General features: G+C 39.0%; 1 protein-coding gene across 1 annotated transcript in view; it reads left to right on the top strand.

Annotated features, from left to right (window-relative positions):
* The window catches only part of SMOC2 (SPARC related modular calcium binding 2), a 193,741-nt gene that overhangs the window by 122,372 nt on the left and 44,244 nt on the right, over positions 1–27,125 (top strand). The window contains exon 8 of the mRNA XM_009281804.1: positions 23,855–24,041. Within this exon, the coding sequence (XP_009280079.1) occupies positions 23,855–24,041 (187 nt within the window). The remainder of the gene's footprint in view (positions 1–23,854; positions 24,042–27,125) is intronic.

Here is a 27,125-nt window from a genome sequence, read left to right on the forward strand (position 1 = left end):
AGCCCACCTCATCGTAAAGCTGACACCTGCACTTGGCCAGCTAGCGAGATAACTGGACCTCACTGAGTGCAGTGACTAGTTTAGATGTCTAACCTATATGAAGGTATCTATGCTTTAGATGAACTTTAGCCCACCCCAGTATCAGTTGAAAATCCAGGTAGTATTCTTTTAGAGCTTTTGTATTTTGTAAAGACCAGAGGACTTTGCCTTGAAGAAACTGGATATTTTGGACTATGCCCTCAGCAGTTACCAGTTGCTGTAGCTTCAGGGGCTAGGTGCAGCCTTGGTGTGGGTGGAGAACACTACGTGACAGTGCAGATACTTTCCCATCACCTAACAGGGAAAATGCAGTTACCTGAGGAGAGCTCATGCTGGACTGTAGATCTCTTAGGTTCTCCTTGCTACATCTGCTCTACCAGCAGTTTATATCCCTGTGGGATTCTTGGGAACCAAGTGACATTTTTCAGAGGATGTATGCCCTTTTTTGAGTTTGAGTATAGGCAAAGGAAGGGCAGTTTAATCTTTTTCACAATGGTCAGTGAAGCATAAGATTCATTTTGTTACCTTGAATTTAAAAGCCAAATTTTTCTAATAGTTTGTTGTGGGAGCACTTCCATGAAAAATAAATAGGGTGAGTTTAACTGATAATATTGTTAATGTTCAAAAAAATTCTTAAAGTACTGAGTAATTTCTAAGTACAATCTGTACACCACACAAATGAGAATAAATAATACTCAGCATAAAATTTCATTAATTTTGCAAACGCAGGGTGCAAAAAGTCATCTATAATCTGTAATATACTTACATATGTGCTTTAGAGCACATATGTAAGTATATTCCATTTAAGGTTTAAAGACCTTACATAAGGTCTTTAGAGATTCTGGTGGGAATATAGTTCAAGTTAAAAGAGCCAGGTTTAAATAATGTATCATTGGCTAAGAGACGGTACAGTTTCATGTATTTACTATTCAGTTCTATTCTCTTATTATTAATACTTTTGTATTCTGTTTCCTTAAAGATTGAGTAGTATGTCATTATTAGCACTAATGATTTATATGTTCATTGATCGGTTGTGTAGTTTATTTAATAAGCATTATAAAATAATTGAAAAATAGGTGCTTTATTGACAATCCGGTATGACCGGCAGAATAGAAGACAGGAAGAAATTGTCGCATTACTTTGTACTTTACTGAACTTGACTTTGATTCATGTGTTAAATTTTAAACACATGAAATGACTGGGTAGAAATTTAGGGCCCCTGGCAGTCAATGGCAGAACTCCCAGACAGCGGTTGAACAACCATTCATACTCTGACTACATTTATTGACAATCCGGTATGACCGGCAGAATAGAAGACAGGAAGAAATTGTCGCATTACTTTGTACTTTACTGAACTTGACTTTGATTCATGTGTTAAATTTTAAACACATGAAATGACTGGGTAGAAATTTAGGGCCCCTGGCAGTCAATGGCAGAACTCCCAGACAGCGGTTGAACAACCATTCATACTCTGACTACATGCTAGTAGTTCACCCAGTAATTCACATTTCATCTGGATCAGGCACAGGCACGTGATGTAGTGCTTGTGCCAGCTTCATGCTTTCTGCCAGCTTTATGCTTATATGCTTTAAGCAGGTGCTAGAGGACAAGCCATACATGATCCAGCATAAAATAGGGTCGACCCAGAGGAAACCCTGTTCTGACATAAAGCCTGCTGAGGTAGGGTCGGGCTGTCAAAATTCTTAACACATCTACGCAAAAAGTAGTGGATCATGTGATTATGACATTTTTCATCCAGAACGAAGAATCCTAAATCAGAATTCATTGTCTCCTCAAACTATGGCTTTAGTGACTTCAAGAGTGACCAGATTTCAGCCACTGTACCTGGATATTCTGGTAATGTAGAATCATCTTCAATTTCATTTTTGGCTTTGGCTGTGCACACATGAAAGGAACACGTAGCTTTTTATTTAATTTTCTGACACAACAGAGTAGTGTTTTATTGCTGCCATTTTACTACAGACCATCAGTTTCAAGGCTTTAAAAATCTGTTACAAGATTTTATCAATTAGCCCGAGAGGGCTCGATCCAACAGGAGTTTCATTCTCAAAACGCCATCTGGGAGAACACTGAAGTGCACATACAGTAATGTAGTATAGACTGGCTGCAAATGCAAATGAAAACAGTTAGTATAACGTCTACTGTGAGTACATTCTTAATAGACTAAAATAGGGAATTTAAAGTGATAATATAACTAGCAATTATGTGTCTGTATCTATACCAAATAGCTGCTTGCATTTATCTGTCCGTATAGTCCGAATCTATTGGCAAAGTCTGCCAGTGAGACTGACTAATGTGACAGAGTGACATTCTAAAATTTGAATGCAGTTTTTATTGCCTTGTCTTCTGACTGCTTTAAAGCATTTGTACATATGAGTTTTTCTCACATGGAAACTATGTTGGTTGTGAGTGAGGTTTCTGTTTTGTTAGATTGCTTTGTTTTGTTTCTCAGAGGCAATTGTTCCAGTGGGATCCCTGTGCACTGATCATTCCCTGAAAGTCACCTTCTTACAAAGGACCAAGACAAACCTTGTTCCGTACTCCAGTGCTCACGTTCATTCCAAACTGAACCTGGCTAATGTCCTCCTGCTATGCCTATCCTGGCAAAACTCAGCCCTGAAGTTAAAAAAGCCTGAATGACAAAACAAAAGTAGCATTTTCTTTCAAAGGAAATAAATGTAACAGTTTGTGTGTCTGCCCAATCACATCAATTCTAATAGCCATTCCTCTCTAAGCATAGGAAAATGAGTAACTTACAGACAGGAAAATGAGTAACAGCTCAGTGACTTTGTATTTATTCTCATTAATTGTTACATTTTCCAGATGTTGCTTTTAATATTGACTGAAGATAAATTATGTGCAGTTAAAGATGTGTCAGCTAGCAAGAAAAAAATAAGATCCAGTTGCATGTTCCCAGTTACATATTCATTACAAATTAATTAGAAGTTTTCTAGAACTATTTTGAATTAGGCTTATTTTGCAATGTGAAGATTTAAGATATGAAACCGGTTATAACAGAAGGAAATCAAAATGGATATCATAACAAACTGAGAAAAGAACACAGGGAAGAGGGGGAAGAAAGTGTTTTAAAAGCTTGTTGCCTCCATTTTTCAGCAGGGATTCCTAGTAAGTCATGTGTTGGCCTGAAGAACCCTGGCCAATCTTCTGTTCTCAAATTTGCTTGTATTCAGCATTAAAGGAGGGGCACATGAGGACTTTAAAGCAGAATATGCATGTATGTCCGAAGAGTCCTACTCACTCTGAATGCATTGTGCCTATATTGGACACTCAGAAATTGAGTTTAAATGAATATATAAAGTAGATTCGCATAGGAAAATAGCCTGAGTAGGAGTGGTTCATTAATTTCAAACCCCTGAATTACATAGGAAAACCAGTGGGTTTTTTCCCTGTTATTACCTCATTTCAGCCCTAAAGACAGTGTTTCCTTCCAACAATTGGTGAGGTATCAGCCACACCAGAAGATGGGATTTGCATTCCCAGACTTGTGTTGGAAATACAGCCATTAGCTGTAGCTGGGGAAACCAAGAGCACGGGAATAAGTTGCTGAAATAAAGGCATCTCGTGCCGTCATATGGCCTTGGGTATCTGATATCTGCATGGGCTAGGAGATATGACAGCCTACTGGAAATTTGTGATGTTCTGGCATGTAGGTTTGATAGTCCAGACTACCTGAAATGGCATTGAACTGAGCCCTGAGAACCTCAATTCAAGCCATGAAATGAAAGTAGAAGGCAGAACTATTGATTTTAAATAACTCTTCAGACATATCAGTCGGCTTTTAAGTCCACACATGGATTCTGTCAATGGGTGCTCAGTCCATTACAGATAGGCAGTCTCTGCCAAATTTTGGACAAGTTCAAATTAATATATTATTACTGCGAACTTCGTAGCTGGGGCTCATCTGCAGGTCAATTCCCTACACAAGAAAAGGCACTAGCATTTTTTCATGACATCGGCAGCTGAAGTCTGAATGTTTTGTGATGGCCACAGATCTGGCTTTTGGGCCTTGTAGAATTTGTGGGTGCTGGAAGACATCAGCTGGTAGAATATTTGTTGTTTGACCTGTTATCTCAGCAAGTTGTGCGTGGAAGATAAAGAGAAAAGCATTGTGAGGAAGCTTCCAGGCCGACAGTCTTATGGCCTCCTCAGACTCTTTGGAATGGCTGTGGTTGCTAACTCACTAAATGTTCCCTTTAGAGTTCCTGAATGAACTCAATTACTTGGAATGAACTATAATTTGTGATTTGTATTTTTCTATAAAAACAGCATTGTTAAAAGACTATTGGGGTGGGAGATGTGTGAGGCACTGTCACATTTTGTTATATTCCCTACTGTTTTATTTTTAAGTATTTTGAAGAGTAGGAGGTAGTTCTCTTTTCTTCTCTTCCATTTTTTATTATTTTTCTGTCAAGAAACAGAATAGTTTCAGAATAATATACTTTTAGAATACTGGTTTCAAGATACTCCTTGGCAGCTGAAAAACTGGTGGCTTTGAAACTACTGATTGTTTACCATTAGGGCCAATCAGTAAATGGTTGAGTTAGTTCCTAATGGAGAACTTTGTCTTACTTTTCAGTAGCAATTTTTAATGTTATCCTAGTCTTGATTTAGCTATTACACAAAGAGAGAACAGTAATCTTCACCCTCTTCACCTGTGAAGAAAATTACTCTTCATACTCTTTGGTCCTCTTTCCTTGCCTTGCCTCGCCTCGCCTTGCCTCGCCTGTCCTAAATTGGTAAAGGAAAATTACAGTTTTCTTTCATTTCTTTCAGCCTCTTCCAAGAAGATAAAACTTGCCAGACCCCCCCACTGTATTTGTATATTATGATACATTCTTAATTTACAGACTGCTGGATCATGCTTATTGTAGTACTGTCCTATCTTTAATAATCCTTTTCACAAGCATTTTCATTTATCTTCATTTTGATTTTACATATTAGTTCAAAACCTTTATAAAGATCAAGCACTGACATTTCCAGTTTTTTCCTCCCACTACAGGAGAAGATCCTCCCATCCTAAACCATTAAAAAAATAGAGTTCTGTTTTACATCCAATTGATGTTCTTTATGCTCAGGATGTTCCAGGGTTTTATTGGACCCCCACTGTGTGTGTGTGTTGGGGGGGGGGGGGGATATCTGTTTTATGCAAGGTTGATAATTTCTATTTTACTACATGTGTTAAAATTTGATGCCAAAAGATAGTAATCTTTCCCGACCATTTTTAATTATATCACATTACGTTCTGCAGCAAGTAAATGACACAACAGTTCTGCTTGAAGTTCTCCTTTAGTTTTTAGACATGCACTCCCCCACCTACCCGCAGCTTTCCACAGTTTACCAGACATCAGATTGCATAATCATAAAAGCATCAATAAGCTTCATAAATCCTAAGAGGGATGTCAGGCTAACAGTCTATATTTTAATGACAGATGCAAAAAAATCACGTAAATCATGTTAATGCACAGAAACATATTGGACTGGATCATACCTAAAGACATAATCTTTCTGGGAAATAATAGATAAATCTTTCAGTCAAAACAGTCTGGATCTGGCTATGGCTATACTATGATTGCTGGGTGGTATATAGAAGATAGGTCTTCCAAATTTTGCAGGCAATTAGAAGTCCAGCAGGGTCGACAGTAAGAGCTGCCAGGCCTTCCATCATCATCCCAATGACCTGTTAGTTAGGAGAAAATGTCCATGTTCCATGCAGAGATGCCTTCCCTGCCCTGCGCCCCCCCCAGCCAACAACCCTAAAAGCAATGAACATAGACGGTAACCTTTGCATATCTTTATCAATACAGTAAAGGCAAAATTTTTCTTGATTCTGATGAACTTTCTTGGGCAAGAGGCCCAGGTCAAGTGCGAGCATATAGAATTAGGCATCTAAGTTTGCAAACTGGCATCTAAACAATAGTCCTGCTTTTTTCTGAAATATTAAGAATCCAATACTACTCTTGAGGTCAAGCCAGTAAAAAAATATATTACAAAATGAAAGAAATACTTGCAATGTCAGAGAGCTCTGAGGCTCATATTTTCAAAACTTCAGTAAAATGGTGGGTATGCTCTTGAACAAGAAGAAACCCTGTTTGGAATATAGATGATGAAGAAAGTTATTCCATCACTCCAAGGATATCCACCAAACTGTCTCCTACATTTTGCAAGGTTAAGAACTCCTTATGTCTTCATCTGTGAGCTGATAAAAACTCTCAAAAATGCTAACGTTAAGAAAACCAAAATTTTAAGTTTTGCTGTTAATTTTAATCAAAGTTATCCAGTGAGCTGTTCTGGTAAAATTATTCTGGTTTTATAAGACAGACTAGACTGTTCTGAGGAAAGCAATTTTCTCTTGTCTTCCATGAGGATAAGTCAAATGACCAACTGTCCACCTTTCCAATAACTAAGAAGTGTTTCAAAAAAAGCCAAAAACAGTTATGGCAAAATATTCCCCTGTTAATATCTTATGTGAACTATGGAATTCTACTGCTTGATCTGGCCACGTTCTGCACAAAAAACTCTGACTGCTGTTAATGGAAATACAGACCATGGAAGGACCGGTAGCCATGTAACATGAATCAGCCCTGGTGGCTGGAGTCAAGGTTTTACCTCAGTTTCCTGACACATACATTTCTGACAGTCTGCATACAGTTCTAGATGTTCCCTGGTAGATCAGGTTATGGGCAGTCACAGTGGCTTAAATTTGGAGGGATTTTTAATGGAATGATTTAGTACATATGACTTCCAACTTTCTTGTTTGCCAAACCATGTATGTCTGAACAAACTTCCTGAAAAGATTGACAGCTCGTGCTACAGTTCATGCATTGCATAATTATTTTCTAATAAATTATTGGCTTCTTCCTTAATTCTTGAAAAAATTGCCATGCGATGCAGGAACTTTCTGAGGCTTCATCAATAACGTTAGCATTTTCCATTTAGTACAAAAGCAAGAGAAATTCAACTCCTACAGGGACTTCTGTGGGAGGAGTGGAATTCACCCCAAAACCTGTGCGTTGGCCACATGTCTGCAATGCGGCTACTGCATCAGTCCAAGCCTTTACTGCAGCATCTGCTTCTATGGACTGTTAAGGTCGGGTTAATGCTGTCATCCATGGATCCATTCCCTAGCCTGCCCTTAATGCAATACACTGGCTTTTCTGTTTGGGACCGGTGTAGAGTCTCCTTTCCATGGAAAGCCACACAAAGGGTCATAATTGGCACAAGGGAACTTGTTCTAGTCAAATTACATTGCTAGAGTAGATGAAACCACTTTGAGATCTTTTCATCTGCAAGATGCTGTATATACCCCAAGTATTGTATTATTACTGGCTTGCTTTCTGCTTCACTTCACCCTGTCCATCATGCTCTGTCCTCTCTCTTAGCAGACTGTTCCAGATAAATGCTAGATACGATGTTTTCCCTGCACTCTGCACTGCCTAGAAATAACATTAACTATTGTTGCCATAATGCACTAGATTTCTATGTTACTGGAGAAGAAGCAGTGGTTGAAGAGACAGACCACTGGTTTTCATTAAGCTATTTTTAATACCTGTTTTAGTTTAAGAACAGCAGGCCAAGTATCTACATTCAACCACAAATAAAACTATGTTTAAATAAGATTAAGGCTGTAAATTAAATTTCAGATCTTAAATTCTCTTGGTGCATTACAAAACACAAGAGAAAAGAGGGGGCAAAGCTTAATATACCAAACTGGTTGAAAATGCAGCCTTCTATGGAAAAAAATGACTTCTTAGGGAACTTTTTTTGAAAAGATATGCATTTTCAGCTAAAAAATTGTTTTTTCAAGATGAAGATTCAAACAACTAAAAAAGCCTTCAAAAAGCTGAATAGTTTTGGCTCAAAACTCAAAATCTTGATTGGTCATTGTAATGCCTTGTGGAAGCTGTAATTCTGAAACGTCATTAGTCCCTTCTTTTTCAGGGGCCGGGGTCCTTAGGCTGACTATACATGCAGGATATAATGGTCTCCCCTTTTTAAAAAATCAGAGATACCTCAGAAAACTTGTAGGCACCTTGGATTTTGTGGTTCTCTGGGAAGTCCAACACAAAGGAACAACTTGTTGTGGGTTTTTGTTTTTGTTTTGTTCTCATTAAAAATCACATTTTTTATGAAAAACAAACACTTTGAATGAAAAACATCTTTTCATTTAAAGACGAAAAGATTTTTCCACCAAAGACTGGTTTTCCACCAAAGACAGTCACAATGAAATTTTTCAACCAACCCTATTGCAGTCATAACAAGCTATGAAAAAATTTATATTATCACCACTTAAACAGCGGGTTACCTTGTTCCATTGTTTTCCAGTGAGATCTTAATGTTATTTAAACTTAGCACTTTTATTGTCCTTCAGTGAGTAAAGACAACTTATCAAAATGAAAGGACTTTTATTGTCCTCTATTTGGATGACTGCTTAGATGCAGGTTTTTTTTTACTAGAATGCATTATAAATACATAAATTCCTCAAATGTGGGTGACCTGTGATGCCCTTGAATTGTTTTCCAGTGCACCCGGTTAGATCAGGGCAACAAGCTGGTTGGTGTTTGGTCTGGAAGCAGAGTATAAAGTAAAATTAATGCCTCTTGTGCCCCCAAAGCTGAGATACAGTTTTGGCAAGAAAGTAGAAAATAGTTCAGGATTACATGATCTGTTCAGGTTCAAATCGTAGGAAGGGTTGAGTGTCCCCCTCAGTCATTAGGCCAAATTTTCAGGTCTGTATTGAGGCAAACTCCCATCAGTGTAAGGGCTGACAAGGGTTGATCCTGTCTGATTATGTTTACTCGTCATTTACGGAATTCATCCACAGACTCCGTTACAATGGAGACTCTTAACAGAGGCAGGAGTGTGATTAGTCGCAGAGGTTCATGACCATTACACTCTGTTGTGGTGCAGTTCACCCTTCTTTCACAACAGCACTGTGCCCAGTTATTCTGGCTGGCAAGGAGGTAAGGACCCTTTCTGTTGGTTTACTCACCTAATTAGTTTCGGGAGCAGAAGTGTAAGTAACTTCTGTTCTTGGATGTTTCCTCTCTGACTTTCCCAAAACTCCCACCATGTAGCTAAAGCCATAATCTCAATAGCCCTTACTGCCTGAAGGTAATGAGAGAATCATTATTCTCATTGCTCTCCTGTTTGGCTGAATAAAGGCTACATCCCGCCTAGCTTAAGTGACTTATAATTTTAGTGTTCTTGCAGTTTCTAATCAGGTTTAAAAAGTGATGTAAGATCATTTTTAGGACATGATTTTTAGTTCCTTTGAGTTGATACAACAGTGAAGCAGCGAGGCCAAAAATATCAGTATAAACGTCAGTGGTTTGAAAGGTCACTTCTCCCCCTTTCCCTACCAACATCCCAAGTATGAAACAGTGACTTCTAATGTAGTCACACATCCTGTAGTTCATCCCTTTAACTAAACAGTCCAATATAATAATAGCAAATGACTGTAGGAGGAGGTGGTTTAGTTTCAGCAGGCATGAAGCCTCATTTTACTCAGAGCAGTGTAAATAGGAGTGGCTCCACTGCAGTTAGAAGTGTAATGTCACTGGAAGCCTTATGAGGAGAGAAGAGAATCAGACCTGCAGGGGTTTTTTTAGTTTTCTTTTAATTTTCCTCTAAATGGGGACATTAGTGGTACAGGACTGATGATGGTGTTATTGCCTCTCTTGGAAACACAGTGCACACTCATTTCTTTAAGTAGCTAGTATGTGGTATATCAGTCTGCTGGATCAGTGATAATAGGACAGTCCACCCTAATCCTGCTGCTATTGCATAGCTGGAATTCCTCTTGACGTTAATGGATGTGCTGTGAGCACAAGGGCTCAGCTACTCCACTTGTATTGCCAGCTGAAAGAGTGAACCTGTACAACTTCATTCTCTCCAGATGAGGTGATGTGTTTTGCACATTGAAGCACATTCATATTCAGAAGCACTGAATATTCATTAATACCTTCATGCATGTCTGAGAATATAATGTCACATAACTGTCACATAGTGCTAGCCTCAAGGATGTCAGGGTGCAGTTACATTTTCAATACACTTGTCAAAATGAGCCTGTGTGACTTTTATATGGAGCATCCCCTGTCCACAGCAAGGCTAGAGGAAAAACAACTTGCTTCTGATCTTTTTGTCCCCTGTATAATTGAATAAGGAAGTTTGTGGGTCAGAATACTATCTTTAAGCTTAATTCACCTTTTTTCATACCTGCTTTTATTGGAGCCTTATGCAATTTTATCATAGTCTCTGTTATCTCTAGCATAATTAATCATTCTCACTGTTGGTTGCACACACAGAATTCCCTGTTCTGTTTCCAGTCCTTTCTTTGCAGTCTGCTTTCTGTTCTGTCAATGGCTGCTCTTCACTGCGTATTTCTCAATTTTTGCCTAGGTATCAGTCTTCAATCTCAAATGCTGCTGGTTTTGGCTTTTCTTCTAACACTGATTTTTCATCTCTCTATTCTTCCACCTTCTCTTTTTGACTATTGCAGTCAAAGGCATAAACTGGAAGCCTTATGAGGAGAATAACCAAGGAATAAAGGCTGTAGATCATGCTATGAATTTGCAGGCTGTATTCTGAAAATGCGGTGACTCCAAAACCTAGCTGAGAGTTCTTAGGAACAACCAGTTGAACAGTGCAATGGATAGGAGAGAGTTTGATTCCTAGATTGAGTAAGCATGGAAAGGTGTCATTACCTATCTATGTAGGATTTCAGAGACGATTTCAGGGGTATCTTGTCCAGTTGTGGTATCCATACTTCAGGATCCTGAAGGATATCAAACTGCAGGAGCAACTAGGTGTTTGATCCTAAAGCTAGTGGAGAATATTTTCGGCATTAATCCAGTGCTTTTCTAAGTAAGAATGTTTCCATAGTCAAGGCTGTGAGTTTTTTGTGGAAGTTCATTTGTATTTTTCAAATAAAACTCAATGCAAGTGTCATAACATCAACACTGTTAGTCTGAATGACCAGTGCTCAGAGTCTTGGCCTATATTCTGTGCCAATTTTTCTTCCTCACGATGTCATTGGGGAGACTTAAGCAGCCTAGGAAGTATTGTATGCGAAAGCATCTGACGTCAGCTAGTGCAGGGAGACAGCATGGTTTCATTGCTTACATTCAGGGCAGCTAGCCAGGAACTCCAGGACTCACCCTGGCTCCGCTTCTGGGAGGGCTGCTGCAGTCTGGACAGATCGATGCAAGCAGAAGCAAAAGTTTCAGCAGACAGATGGTTGAGCTAGTGTCTAGTACAGGACTACTGAATACAATAAGGAGCTTTACAGACTTATATAGTATAGGAGGTGGAAGTGAAGAAAAAGATGTTGTACTGACCAGTTGAAATAGTTGCATTTCTCTAAATGAAAAAGCACAGACTAAACCTTTCTCTTGGTTTCAATTTTACATCTAGACTTCCTGCCTTTTGTTTTGTTTGTTGGTTTCTTTGTTTCAGTCATGTAAATCATGACATTGGCTTTTCACTCTTTCCTTGCAACTGACAACTTCAAACATTCCTCCCCTTCTTTCTGCAACCTGTACCTGCCATTGCCTGATTGCAATAAATATATATGTAGAACACAAGCAAAAAGAGGATGCCCATGACTTTGGTGCAAGGGAGAGCCTGTGTCTTCACCTCCATGTTATCTTTATCTAAATGAGCCTACATGCATGAGGCAAAATTTCTGGTATTCAATGGTACTTGCTATGGGACTGTACTGTAGTTATTCACAAGTGTGACCCAAGGTAAGCAGGTTTGTAAATGCACAGGCTTTTCCACTCTTCTTTAGCCTGTGTTTGTTCCTCCTGATTGATGAAAACAAGTCCCACTAAAGACCCTTGTGGACTTCATTAGTTATGCCAGTGGTTGATTAGTTTGGCCCAGAATGTTTTAAAACAATAGACAGATTTAATCAGCAACAGCTCCGGTTGCAACAGCTTCACAACCTCCTGGAAGCATCATGCACTGAGCTTCCTTTTGCGTTATTTTCAAGCCATCAAACAACCTTTAATCTTCCCAAATTAAAAAGAAAACAAAGCATACGATGTATAATATGTAGAAAGAATAACAGAACTGTCTTCCCATAAGCGATAATAAAAACGTTTCCTTATTAGGTGACTGAATGCCAACATTGCTGTTTCCTGTGATGCTCGTTATCTGGAAAAGTTAAATATTTAGAATCTGTTTTATTTGAACAGTTCTGCCAAAAACAGTCCTTTGGATTTTCTCTGTTGGACGTAGAGAGCTTCGAAATAAATGAGGCCTGAGGTAGATGTGCATATGTGTGTGGGGAGACAGGATGGGAGCAGGTCTGAAAGGGTTGAAAATATTTGTGGGAAACAAGCTAAGAAAACACTTTGAAAAATAACACTTTCTAAAACCTGTTCTTTACTCTCACACACAATGGATTGTTGGAAAATATTTATGCAAGGCTTATTCCATTGATACAGGTCATTTGTGTGGTACATTAAACACTTAAAACTAGTAATCTTCTGAGCACGTAAAGTAACCATGGGTTGTAAAGGATTAAGGATCATTAGTCACACTTTAAAACTCTCTAATTTTACTGGTTCAAAAAGTCTTTGACTTTGCTACTATACATCATCTAAGAAGCCTTTAAAATTGTTCTGGATATGCTAGGGACCGACTTTTCTGTTGGTGATCCCTACTGTGTACAGTGGAATGGTTCCAGTTTACAGGAGCAGAACTTGTGGCCTGGGATTTTCAATATGATAGGGGGTCTTCCATTCTTCAAAAGCATAGGGATGTTTCCCTGTCACACCATATTTAGCATTATCTACACTTCAGAGAACTATTTCTTTTTGAAAACAGAGATGAAAGTGGGGTGGAATTAGCATTTTTATTTTTAATTCAGATTGCCCTTGTTTTTCTCCAAAGTTTGAAGGTAAAGCCAAGCCAAAGATTTGGCTTTGCTCTTGAAACCAAAGCACAAGTTGAGCTGTTTAACCATGGCCATATGAGAAAAGAAAAAAGAAAGGAAGAGCTACATAAAACTGTATTAAAAAGTTGTTGGAGCTGACAGAAATAGTATTAGAAAATTCTTATTGGCTTTTACTCTTCTTTGGCTCATCCTCTTTATTGCACACAAAACTTGGCCGAAATCAGTAAACAGTCTTCTATCTGAATCCTGTACCTCTCCTGTTACGAATACTGGCTTCCTACGTGCTGTATAAATAGTGCGTTTTGGATATAATGTGCTGGGGGGGAAAGACCTGTAATCTAAGATGAGCCTTTGGATTTGTGCAGGGTTAAAGCAGTGCAGTTACCTTTTGACCAGGCTTCATGTTCATGTCATTTGTCGAATCTCATACTGAAGAAAAGAGTCAGTGCATTCCGGGAGCAGTGTGACTCAACAGATGATAGCACTTTACAGAATTTTCTTTTTGCTCTGTTAAAAGACTTTTCATTGCACAACACAGTTCTTGTAATTAGAGACATGAGCAATAATATCCATGCTCATTTTCCACCTGCTTCTTGCCTTCTCTTTGACAAGATGAAGAAGAGCAAGTCAGTATAAAAGTGGCCAGGTTTTGATTCATCTGTCATTAATTAGCTTTTAAGGGTGCAACTGTATTCTCAGCATTAGTACAATTTTTAAATGTTGGGATTTTTTAAATCAAGTAGGTTTGAAGGGTACATACCTGAAAGCCCTGGGGGTGGAATCGTTCTGCTTCACAGAAGAGGCAGTGGGAATGATGGTAGCTTAAACTTTTGCGTTATGGCTGTCAAAGTAATACTCCCTGAAACACTGAGAAAGAAAGGAGAATTTCTGTTTCAACAGCCTGTTTAATCTCTGTATTCCTGCTCAGTGTCAGAGGGCCAAATCCTTACCGTTCTGTAATGCCCATCCAGTCTGCTATGACCTAGACAGAGGTGCATATTATATTGACCATTTTGTAAGATACTCTGAGACATGTAAAGGAGACCTACCTAAATGCAAAATAATATTCTCTTATTTTTTGAATATATCCGCATATTTTTAAAGTGTGCATCTTGGATCACATTCCCATAAAACAGCCAGAAGTCCTCCTGGCTCCTGCTGGCTTCTGCAACAGTAGTCAGGTTTCTGTCTGTAAGGTGGCTGGAAATGAGTTGATACTTAGAAAATAAAGTGTAGGTGGAGTGCAACCACCTTAGGCAGGAGTTAAGCAATAAGGCTGGAAAACACTGCACGGTGCCAACAACATTAGCAGTGTGGATCAATGGCAGGAACATGGCACAAACTGCAGCCAGAGATGCCACTGTACACCTCTGAAATTAAAATTACTTGGGTGCCTAAGGTCTAGTATCTAAAGTCATATCCAGGCACTGATGTAAGTATCTCAGTTTCCCAAATGGTGAACAGAAACAACTCCTGTTTCATTGAGGGGAAGCGCTGGGTTGGTAAACATTCCTGTAAGTTGGCTGGCTTATTTAAGTGCTAAAATATGAATTTAGGCACTCCAGTTTGCACATTTTGTTTTGTAATTTTTAGTAGAGCTATTCAAACAAATACTTACCCTCAGCTCACCTGGCAAAGACTTTCATTTTCACAGCTCCGTGGAAAAAGTGAACCAGCTTTATTTTCACTTCAAATATTTCTTTAAAAATGAGAGATTTTTCCACTGGCAGAAGACTAACATTTGCTGGTCAATATACTCATAAAGCAAGAATGGTAGCTTTGCGCAATTTTGTTTAATGAATGAGCCTTTAGATTGCTATAGCAAACTGGCCAGCTAGCCACTGTGTTTGGGAAAAGTCAGTGATTTTCATTTGCTGTAATTTTGGGTGGTGGCTTTTTTGTTTGGTTGGTTTTGCAGTTCGAACGCTATGGTGCTGCTCTGCTTTGGCAGGATGAGGCAGCCATACCTAGCAATAATAGGAACCGATGTTTCCTCTTATGTAGGAAAAACAGTTTTCATCCCATTTGGCAAATAACTGCTTTCAGATGTATCCTTGCAGGATAAGGCAGTCTTTTGCACAGTATCCTCTCTCATTTTAGGGGAGCCAAGTTAACAAAGTCAAGCAAGAGCACCTGGAAATGACAATCCATCCTCTCTCCAGCCTTGTAGTTGAGTGAATGTCCTCAACTCATTGAGCAAAAGGGGATGAGGGACCTCATCTCCTCAGAAGAACAGAAGATTTTTCACTCTCCTTGTGAAGCCTGATACCATGTGATTGGCCAGCTGACTTAAAAGGATTTTTGATTTGTGTTAAGGTTGCATTCAAAGGTCTGTTGTAGAGGGTAGGGTGTAAACAGTCCTTGGATCAAGTCTGGCTAATGCAATCCACTTTGCAAAGGCTTGCTATCACTTTCACGTGCTGCTGTTAAAGTTTTAACTACTAGTTTTGCTACTCTTGGTTCACTGCTCTCTCATATTTCATAGACGGTATAATAAATGTTTGACTCAGGATGTTGAGGATATACATTTTGGCTCTAATGCCAAATGCATCTTTGAAATAACTCAGATTTATAATCTAATGTATACAAACTTCATGTTTCTCTGTCATTTATCTACAGCAGGAGTAAATGCTAATACTTAAACATTTAGAGCCAGATTCTGTCACACTTGTAAATGAAGACTAGCTTCTCTGTGAGTTTTCATCAAGTCAGTGGATAGATCTCACACTACTGTTTTATTCAATCTAAATAAGAATGGCAAAATATAGAATTATATTTTGTTTAAAGAAAGGTAGCTTGTTTGACCCCTTATAATCTGTACAATGGCAGTGTGAGAACTCAGTGAAGGAGAAAAAGGATGATAAATGAATAATTCTGTGAGAGGAGAAATTTGAATACTTACATAATATTTCTCATCTCTTTAAGCAAGAAGTTGGGCTAAAAATTAAACAAACAAGCAAACAAACAAGCAAACAAAATACTAAAATAGCAGGCTTTTGCGGCAAAACAGTTCTTTTTCTTTGACAGTGTTGTGGTTACGGTCCTTCTCACAGTACTCCTAGTATTTCAAATTCTAAGAAAAATAAAGAATTGCAGAGGTATGCGCAAAAGCTTCCCTAAACCAGAAACTCTCTTAAAAATTCCAGTAGACAAGTGGTTTTGGATTTTGGTTAAAGAGCAAGTCATCCTATTTTCGTCTGAGATCTTTGTCTTATGGGCCCCCAAACTTTCACCTATTGGTAGAACCAGAATTTGTGTATTACAGAAGTCTTGATTTGACATAGTGCTACTTGGCTACTCAAACCCAAGGTAAAAGTTGAGAAAATCCTGGTGTGTACAGGTAGATTAGATTCACTGTGATCATGTTCTTTTCAGGTAAAACTAAATGGGGGCTGGTGGTCTCTGTGTTTCGGATCTTTGTTTCGATGGGCTCAGTGCATCTCCAGATGACCCTCCTTGTGTGTTGCAGTGTCTTTGCATATGAAACCACACAGATAAATGAGAGCATCTGTCTGTGATTTATCCTGCTTTGTTCAGTGGAGTAAAGTACATAAATTAATCTTTAGGGCTGTGTTGAAGCCATGAGCCTTGTGTTTAGCCACAATCATCTCCCCAAGCTCCAAAACTGCAAAATAGTGATCAGCTGTACATTGAGAGCATTCTGCAAATGAACACAAGGGGCCTGAAATATTTGATTCCCACAAGTTTTCACAAACAAGAAAAAATATGGGTAGGAATGTTGCCAGCTTTCTCCAGACCTTGAGAACCCTCATGCTGATGCATATCTGAACCTAATGTAAAACAAAACATGTGGCGCCAGATGAGTATTAATACTGTAATTTAGTCTTAGGTTTTGGTTGCCATCTAGATGTTGGGACCAAGGTTGAGTGTTTATTAATGTTACCTATTCCTTACAATCAGTACTTGGTCCATGAGCAGATATTAGGCTTAACTGGAAACATACGTGCATGTGAATATATTCAGCTGAGGCCTGATGTATTGTCCATTGAATTTAGTGGGTATTTTTCCATGGATTTCTACTGGGGGAAGGTTGTGCCACATAAATACTCTTCATTTGGTTGAGGTTAATGAATAGTCTTTATAAGAAGCTAATAGCACGAGCAAATTAATTCCTACATTTGTTTGTAGCATTGAGCTGCACTTCACTTATGCTGGAGTTGAGATTTTTTGAAACCGTCAAGAAAGGGCAGGCAGACAAATTCTTGTAAGAACAGGTCTTCTTAAGAAAGATTGGTGTGAGATGGCCATACCCTGGCCATGAGGGATGAGGAAATAACTTTGTGTACATAAAGGGTATGAAGTTGGCTTCTTAAACCATGTTATACCACCTCATCTACCTCTTCAGAGAAGGAGTCTGTCATGCTAGAGAAAGTCTAAACGAAAGCTGGAGACCCTGAAAGAATACGAAGCCATGTAGTCTACACCTCTCCTTCACTAGAATGAAATCATTTAGGGAATTTTTGTCATTTGTATTAGCTGTGTTTATAGCAGGAACAGACATGATGGATTCTGGATGATTAAATTGGTCAGCTACAGGTAAAGAACCTGCTGGTTTACCTTCAAGATGCATGTTTTCTGGAGTTAGGAACAACAGGGCCACTGCTGTAATGGATCATTTTGCCATCCAGTCAATGCAAATTCCTCTTCAGGGAGAGCATAGCTTGAATAGAAATTATCCCACTTCCCACTGCCTTTCTAAAGTGAACATTTTTGTCATATGTGGAAATACAATTTGGTGTAGTGTAAGTGGAAATGCATTCAATGAAACTTGAAGACTATGAAAACTAGTGGAAAATATAAAAAACACATTGTAATCAGTTTCCTCAGGGCCTATTAACTTCACTGGTTCAAGGAAGGTTCATCCTAAGGAAATGGATCAAATTCTTATCCCTGTGAGATATGAATTTGTTGGAGGGTTGCATGGGTGTCAATAGGATGACTATTTATCCATCCTAATTGTTATGACTTTGAAATGAACTAGCACAAAACTTGTGCAAATCAGTATTTGAAGTGTTCTAAAGGGGTGCCTAAGTTAGACTTAATTAACTAGGTCAGACAGATGATTTGCCTAGCATTTTGATTAGCAGAAATTGTCATACAATTTAAGTCTCGGTATACTGAAATTTGGACGTGAATATATTCTGACTGTATATCCTCTCAGAAACATGGGAGAACTGCAATATTAACTGTCTCTAATGTTACACTGCACTCCTCCGGAGCATGCGTATCACTTTTCAGAGTATTTTTGTTCCCAGGTTTCTTGTTACCTGCTTTCTATAGAGGACATTGAGCTTCAAGCCCCAATAAAAGATCCCTTTACTCTGTAAACCAGGCTGTCTAAATTGTCCTTTCATGGCCCATTATGGTAATGAGAAAAGGAGGGAGAAGGAACCAGCTAAAACCAGAATTTCTTGGAATGGATTCTGTTTATCATATACACATTGTGGGGGTAAGGAAATTGGAAGGAAATGTTTGTATAGTGGCAGGAAATGTTAAAGTAGCATACAGACACCTTTGTAATTTTCTGCAGATTTGGCAAGTTGTTTCTGCAGAACACACTGAAATTTAGACATAAATACAGTGATTTACATTTAAGCAAAAAAAAAAAGAAAATTATTTGTAATCATGAAATTCCACATGTTGGGAGAAGCTGTGATAAGACACAGCACAACAACTGCCAGAATTTCTGAAACAAGGGGCTAAAACATCTCCTGTTATGTTAAAGTAGCATACAGACACCTTTGTAATTTTCTGCAGATTTGGCAAGTTGTTTCTGCAGAACACACTGAAATTTAGACATAAATACAGTGATTTACATTTAAGCAAAAAAAAAAAGAAAAATTATTTGTATCATGAAATTCCACATGTTGGGAGAAGCTGTGATAAGACACAGCACAACAACTGCCAGAATTTCTGAAACAAGGGGCTAAAACATCTCCTGTTAGAAGACTAACAAGATGATTATCATAACTTACATAATAGATCGCTCGGTGTTTTAGATGTGCTACAGACAAATGCACGGTTACATAGTTTGTTCAGGATGACTTTTCCAGAAAAGCCACCTCTTTTCTCCTCTAGGACATCCCCTAGTAAACATTAATTAACAATTTAAGAAACCCATCAGAGATGAATAAATGGAGTCTTTCATAAATAAGGATTTATGGTGTTATATCCTACTACTATTGAGGTTTTTTTCTGTTCATGTAAATTAACTTGATTCATTGAAAGCCAGACTGTTTCCTTAGGGATAATTGGCAACAAGAACTGACTGAAGATTTTATACAAAATATGAAACTTATCCACAGAGTTTGTCATTAGCTGGAGTATCTTTCTCATTGACAGAAGATGCAGCATTTCAGCTGGTTGGTTGTAATGGACTATGAAGGCATCTTGAACCAGAACAGGAAAAGTATATTTAGTAACTAACATTTAAAGTAAAAAGGGATGAAATGGAATAGGAATATGACATAGGAAGAGCAACATACATTACATTTAAAGCATGTTTTTAAAGTCATTCTTAGTTTTAGTTCATCATTCAAAAATTTCTTTTTCAGACTAAGTGGATGGTCATTGGGTGGTACAAAATCTCGTGGTGTAAAACTGGGCAAAAAGGTGTATTTCCTTACATGATTGAAATTTGTGTGTTAAATCATTAATGCTTATGAACCTGGAGTAAAATATAGTTTTGGGTGGAAACTGCAGGAAGGTTTATCAGCCTGAAATTAAGGATCCCAACTGAGCTACAGTGTGGCTGGCTAACATGGTAGACCATGTGGAAAGGATTTTTCAGCCATGTCTAACTACTTTATTGAACTAAGATGCTTGGAAAAGCATCCCTTTTTTCCGGCAAGACAAAACTGAAGGAACTGAGTGAAATAACAACAGTGTAAGCATATTCTCTGAAAAGAAGCTGGAGTGTCAGTGCTTTTCTCTTCCCAGAAGGAATGTTATTGTAGTAACACATTCCATAGAAAGTTTGATGCATTTTAATGATTAAGGTATTTATCCTACTTTTATTATGGCATAGATCCTTTTCCGTACTGTTCACTTTATGAACTTCTGGCATCCATCTGTTATGGTTCCAGGTCATAGTTGTTAGATTGTTTGGACAAACTGTCAGGCATTTTCTAAGTTAATGACATTTATCACTGGTTCTCCTGGCAAATGAACGTTTGTTGACCATGACTCTTCTGACATTACAAAGGCAATTATTTGCAGCAGTATGGTAGCTCTGTGATAAGAGCTCTTAGTCAGCACAGGACTACAATTGTATCTTTCCAGTACTCCTGTTGTAAATAATTGAAAGAAAAGTTTGAAAGGGAATGAATGGTTCCCTCAGAGAGGAAATTACACAGAGGACTGATATTCTGGTTCTGGGAAAAGCAGGCAGGATTATAGGTAAGCACTTTAGGGAAGTTTTCCTTTACTTTATGTAGGAACGGTGTTCTAGTGGGGGAAACAAACGGAAGTAGTAATGGTGGCACAAATGGTCATGTCAAAAGCATACAAAAGCATTGGACTCTGCAGAATTGACTCTCTTGGGCAGTCACTAAGCAGATTGCCTAATAGCTGACCTACAGCTCATTAGCCATTGTGTAAAGGAGGAAAATAATAAACTATTCTGCACTTTTGGTGAATAAAATGAATGAACTGGGTTCAGCAGATTTGTAATAAGGCTCAGTCATTTGGCACATAGAGAACTGACAGATGTAGTGTCCATCACACTGATTTATATTTTTTCCAATTTGTCAAAATTAATCTACGTTTTATCTGACAACTAATTTAGGACTAATGATAAATTCCTCTTCTTGTTCCAATTTCCCATCTGTAGGGGAAGAGTAAGAAATTAAAGGTTCCAAGAAGGGGAAAGTCCTTCCTGAAAATACCATAGTTTCTTTTATATATTTTTTTTGTCTTGAATGCCTGTGCTGATGCTGCTTTTCAAAGGCAGACTTTTCCTCACTAGAGTCCTCCCAGTTACAGGAATTTTACCTTGGCGTTTGGTATGAATCCTGCTTTTTTGTCTGTTTTTCATAGACTTCTGCCATTAAGAACATTCCTTTTTATCTTTAAACCTTTCTTTGATTACTGTCACTGGCTGTCCTGTTTCCAGTCTCACTTGCAATGTTAAGTTCCACCAGTCTTCTGACTGTCCCTCCTAAAGCCATAGCCACATTTGCAACCCTCCTTTGACATCTCTCCCATAATACTGCTGTTCTGTACCTCTGAGACTTAAAACCAGACATAAGGGAGAAAAAGGACCAGAACAAACCTAGTGCAAAAGAGACAAATTTCTAGCTTGAGCAGTAGCTTGTAGGAAATCTTGCCTCAGCAAGTCATTCAGTAGAGTAAAGACCATTTATCTAGGTCTGTAACATCTGCTCCTAAATCACCACAATGCAGGTGACTGCACTGGCCCATGACTCCAGTGGTTTTGAGTCAGCAGTACAGTCCTTCACTGGTTGTGTCAACCAGTGGAAACTAGAGCTTCCCAGAAATTAGGTGGTGTAGCTTATGCTCACAGCTGAAACAGTCCGTATCTGCTTCTGCATTGGGAATTCTCCTTTACACCCTCTCCATGCTGTTACATTTTGTCTATCTGGATGACCTGACTATGTAGTTTCTATACGCCAATATATTTTCTAAACAAAGCTGAGAGCGTGAAAATATGTCGCTCCTCTGGGTTTGCAAGAGATAATAATACCTGCACATCTGCCAGATTGTGTTGCTAGTTACAAGGATGTAAAATGACAGAAGGTCACAGTAGCTAATGGAATGGTCCCAAGGTTTATCAGTATGAAAGAGAAAAGAATTTAGTGGAGTTTAAAGAGGAGTAATGATTTCCTCCCTCTCACTGCAGCTGCTTCACCCCGTTTGCTCTTTTTTGCTTGATTATATACAAAAAGAAAAAGTGAACAACTAAGCTAAATGATGTGTTTTCCAGGGTTGTTGTACCTTGTAACTTGATAATCAACATAATCCAGATTCACTGAGGGAAAGATTTAAAAGGATGTTGGTGACAGATTTCTAATTTGTGAAACCATAGCTATTTCTGTGAAGGTTTTAACATGCAAATAATTAGCTATTTCCTTTTTTTTAAGGAGCCTTTCTGTCCTCACTACACTGATTCTCCAAGTACAGTTTATTATATAAACACTGGTGCTTTGAGAGCTATTCAATCTCTGATTATGTCAGTGGTAGACCAAGACAAAAGCATGCAAAATCAATCAATTTATCTAGCTGTCCTGCTCAAATACCGTATGAAACAAAAGAGGCAAAAAAAAAAAAAATCAACCAAAGAACTGAAAAAAACACTCCATCTGTGCCTTGTAATCAAGTTAGCAAGTGATATGCTTGTTTTTTAAACCTTTTACATGGATTGGAACAAAACACACTGTATTGGAAACCAGGCCATTGTATAGATGGACTTGTGTGCCGTTTAAAGTATGAAGGTGTTCAACTTCCTGACACTTTTTCCCCTGCAACAGAAGTCTTACTGATTTTGGTCATCTGCATTTGCAAGAAGCTGGCAAGGAGCAGTAGCATTCTGGACATAACTAGCGACTTTCTGTCAGTTTTTGCCTACAATTTGCAAAGCATTTTCTGAACCCTGTGGATAAGAGTAAATGAGATTAGACTGAAGCTGAAACTTGTTACAAATGCACTAGAAAATCCAGTCAGGATTCAACTTGTTCTTCTGTGGGCTGAACTGTGAAAAATCAAGAAGTAAATCCTGCTAGAGATTCAGAGAATCAGTGTGTCACTGGTCTTTAACTGACTTGAAAGAAGAGCAAATCTTACCCACAGATTTTTTTTCGTAACATTAAAATGACTTTTCTTTAACTGAAGAGAATCTTTTATTGATTGAAATTCTAGTAATTTGAAATTTTCCCATCAGTAATTTGTGTGTTTGTAGAGTGCTTAACATTTTTGTCTTTCAAATACTTAATTTTTTTTCAGTGGATTAGTTTGGGAGTTATACAGAAGCTGTTTTATTGACCATCTAAATTTCACATGATAGGAGACTGACTTTAAAGTTCCTGGAGAAATAATGGCTTGAGTAAATAATCTGTCTCATTTATTATCTCTGCAGTGCCACATATACCAGTTTAGTAGTGATCAAAAATCCTCAGCAGAGGTGTTTTTTACTGATTGGTGTGAACTGACTGGCATTCTCAGGCCCTGGGGTTTCTACTCTTTGGCCCCCGGTTCATAGTTTCACATAAAGGCTAGGAATGTGTAGACATGTAAGCTTTTCTCATATCCCGAAGAAATATGGGACATATTGTTAATGCAGAGATAAAAATGTATTACTTTTTCTTGTCGGTCTTTGGTCTCCAGAGCAAATGATACATTGCCAATACCAGAATCACCAGAAAAGAAGGTGGAAGAATTTTCACTGTATTAAGAGGTTGTTCCAAAACTGGAAAGAAAGTGTGGAATATAAACATATAAATGAATATCTAGATGAATAATTCATATAAGGAATCCTAAAAAGTTGGATTTTTACTGTTTCCTCTGAAAAGAATCAGTAGTTTAGGGACTGTGGAGTGGGTGAGGATTTTTTAAGGTGGCAGAGAAAGTATTTGGTTATCCCTAGATTATATCTAGTATAGGAAAGGGGGCGTCAAGATGTTATTAGGACTGTATTATGAAGCAGCTGCATGAAAAGGAAACTGAAGTTCCTAACAGTATACAGCATAAACCAATGTAGCTGGTATTTGAGCTGTAGCAAGCCTCTTCAAATACAATCCTTATATGCAGTCAAAGAAAGATATAAAAACTGTTTGATAAATCTAGTCGACCCTTTCCGTATAGCTTTTTCAGTATTTTTTCTTTTCCTCCCAAAAGCATCATCATGTGATCAAGAACTTCAGTCAGCCCTGGAGGAAGCTAAACAGCCCCAGAAAGACAATGTGTTCATTCCAGAGTGTGCCCAGGGCGGCCTCTACAAACCAGTGCAGTGCCATCCTTCCACAGGCTACTGCTGGTGTGTTCTGGTGGATACGGGACGTCCCATCCCTGGTACATCAACCAGGTAAGGGAATACACGTTCAGTGCTCAAAAGTTGTAGTGAGAAGATGCCTTAGTGTGCATGTACTAGCATGTAGATTTCTATGGCTGGTGGAATTATGTCATGTAGGTTTCTTCCACTATGAGGTGAATATTTCTAAGAGACATCAAAAGTTAGGGCTGGATGGCCACAGACTCTTCCACTGCAATGTCACAGGCAGTTTGCCCCCCTAGTCCTCTTTTTTACTTCTATTTTGTGCTGGGAAGCCAAGACTTGGAGCAGATAATGAATAAGCCCAAAGGAAACCTCACACTCCTTAGCCTGAATATAGAAGAACCAAGTAAGATGGTCTATGACAGAAACCACGTCCAATCTCAGAAATGTTCGGTTATTTTTCCAGCAACCTCCTCAGCTATTTCATATGACTGGATTTGATGGAACAACTGCTTGGGAACCCATAGAGAGGAAATATCATTTTAGTGTGTTATTAATAGAAGCCTGGAGTTCAGTCTTCTCAGCTGAGCCGGATACATGGTAAAGTGTTGCGGGCCACATAGAGCGTATGTAGGCAAGGCAAGTATCAGGTTCCAAAGGGTGTTATTTAGGCTGGTTATTGAGGTTTGGCCCTTGTAGGAATGCTATAGAAGCTCATATAAAGCTGGCAGGCAGTATGGGTATCTTGATGCAATCATAAATCTTTTCAAGCTTAAGCAAAAATAACTTTTTATAATTTGCATAAGATTTGTGAAAAAAAAAACCAACATTATAAGCCACTTGCTGTAAAGTATTATATTCTTGGGGAGTGTTTTTCACATATTCTTCAAGTGCTGATTTACTGATAGCTGTTTATACGATAGTCTAGACCATGCCAATTACAGTACCAGCTGAAGTGAGCATGACTTAAAGTTACTGTTGATCTGCTGTTTCTGGTAAGTTGAGATCCATAAACTGTTAAAACAAAATAGTCCAAATTTGGTCCTGAAACTGTAGGATCAGTACACATATTGTGTGAGGACCTAGAGATGTCCTCTAGAGATTCCAGAGGCTCCCTTTTCTGCTCTTCGTCTGTTCTCCACCCCTAGGTTTGTTCACTGTTTCTTGTTTTTAGTGCTAATCCTTCTTTGAATTAAAGTTCAAATCATTTTATGGAGCCTTAGTTCCTATTCTCTAATTTGAGCCCAAATCATCTTCTTGTGCTCATCAAGCAATGGGGCTTCTGCTGATTGTTTTGTAGTTCGTCCTTACGAGTACCATTTTATTATAGAATCACAGAATAGTTGAGATTGGCAGGGACCTCTGGAGATTCTCTAGTCCAACCTCTCTACTCAAAGCAAGGTCTGCTAGGGTAGATTGCTCAGGACTGTGTCCAGTTGGCCTTAGAATATCTCCACGATTGGAGAGTCCACAGTGTCTCTGGGCAGCCTGTTCTAGTGTTTGATCACCATCACAGTTAAAAAACAAAAGTTTTTTCTTACATTTAAATGAAACTTCCAGTATTTCATTTTGTGCCCATTGCCTCTTTTCCTGTCACTGGACTGGAAACAGTCAGAGTCTGACTCTGTTTTCTTTATTTCCTGCCCTTTGGATATTTATAGACATCAATAAGATCCTCCCTGAGCCTTCTCTTCCCCAGGCTGAACAGTCCCAGTTCTCTCACCCTTTCCTTATTATGTCAAATGCTCCAGTCCCTTAATCATATTCATGGCCCTTTGCTAGACCCATTCCAGTATGTCCATGTCCCTCTTGTTTGGGGAGCCCAGAGATGGACCCAGCACTCCAGGTATGTCTCACCAGTGTGAATGAGAGGGGAAGGATGACCTCCCTTGACCTGCTGACAATACTCTTCCTAATGCAGCCCTGGAGGCTGTTGGCCTTCCTTGCTGCAAGGACACATTGCTGCCTCATTGCTTAGTGTCCCTCAGAAATCCCAGGCCCTTGCCTCAAAGTTGCTTTCCAGCTGGTTGGCCCCCATCCCGTGCTGGTGCAGGGGGTTAATCTTCCCCAGGTGTGGGAATTTTGCTTTTGCCTTTTTTTGAACTTCATGAGATTCCTGCCAGCCCATTTCTCCAGCCTGTTGAGGTCCCTCTGAATGGCAGCACAACCCTTTGGTGTATCAGCCACTCCTCCCAATTTTGTATCATCTGCAAACATGCTAAAGTTGTTCTCTGTCCCAGTATCCTGGTCATTAATGAAGAGGTGAAACAATAATGGCTCTAGTATTGGACTCTGGGGCACTCCACTGGTGACTGGCTTCCAGCTGAAGTTTGTACTGCTGATCCCAGCTCTTTGAGACTGGCAGTTCAGCCAGTTTTCAACACACCTCACTGTTTATTTATCTAGCACATACTTCATCAGTTTGTCTATGAGAATGTAGTCAGAGACAGTGTCAAAAGCTTTGCTAAAATTAAGATAGACAATATCTGCTATGCACTGAGCAAGTCATCTCATCATAGAAGGCTGCAGGGTTGGCCAAGCATGATTTCCTCTTCATAAATCCATGCTGACTACTCTCAGTCACCTTCTTGACCTTCACATGTTTTGAAATAGCTTCTAGGAGGATTTGCTGACTGGCTTGTTATTCGGCTTCTCCTTGCCCTTCTTGAAGACAGAAGTGACATTTGCTTTCTTCCAGTCCCCAGGAACCTCCCCCAGTCACTACAACCTTTCAAATATAATTGAGAGTGGCTTCACAATGACATCAGCCAGCTCCCTCAGCACTTGTGGGTGCATCCCATCAGGTCCCATGGATTTGTCAGGTCCAGTTTGTTCAAACAATCCCTGACCTGATCCTTCTCCACCAAGGGTAAGTCTTCCTTGCTCTAGACTTTATTACTGGTCTCAGGGACCTGGGATTCCTGAAGACTGGTCTTACAAGTAAAGACCAAGGAGAAGAAGGCATCGAGTACTTCTGCCTTCTCTATGTCCTGGGTTCCCTGTCCCACCCAGCATCAGGCCCATATTTTCCCAGTCTTCTTTTTGCTGCTGATAGGCGTGTAAGAAGTCTTTCTTGTTGCCCTTCATGCCCCTTACCAGATTTAGATCCAGGGGGCTTTGGCTTTCCTAACCCTATCCCTGCACACTTGGACAGTGTCTGTATATTCCTCCTGT

The sequence above is a fragment of the Aptenodytes forsteri genome, unplaced genomic scaffold (genome assembly GCF_000699145.1).
Source record: "Aptenodytes forsteri isolate BGI_AS27 unplaced genomic scaffold, ASM69914v1 Scaffold132, whole genome shotgun sequence".
NCBI lineage: Eukaryota > Metazoa > Chordata > Aves > Sphenisciformes > Spheniscidae > Aptenodytes > Aptenodytes forsteri.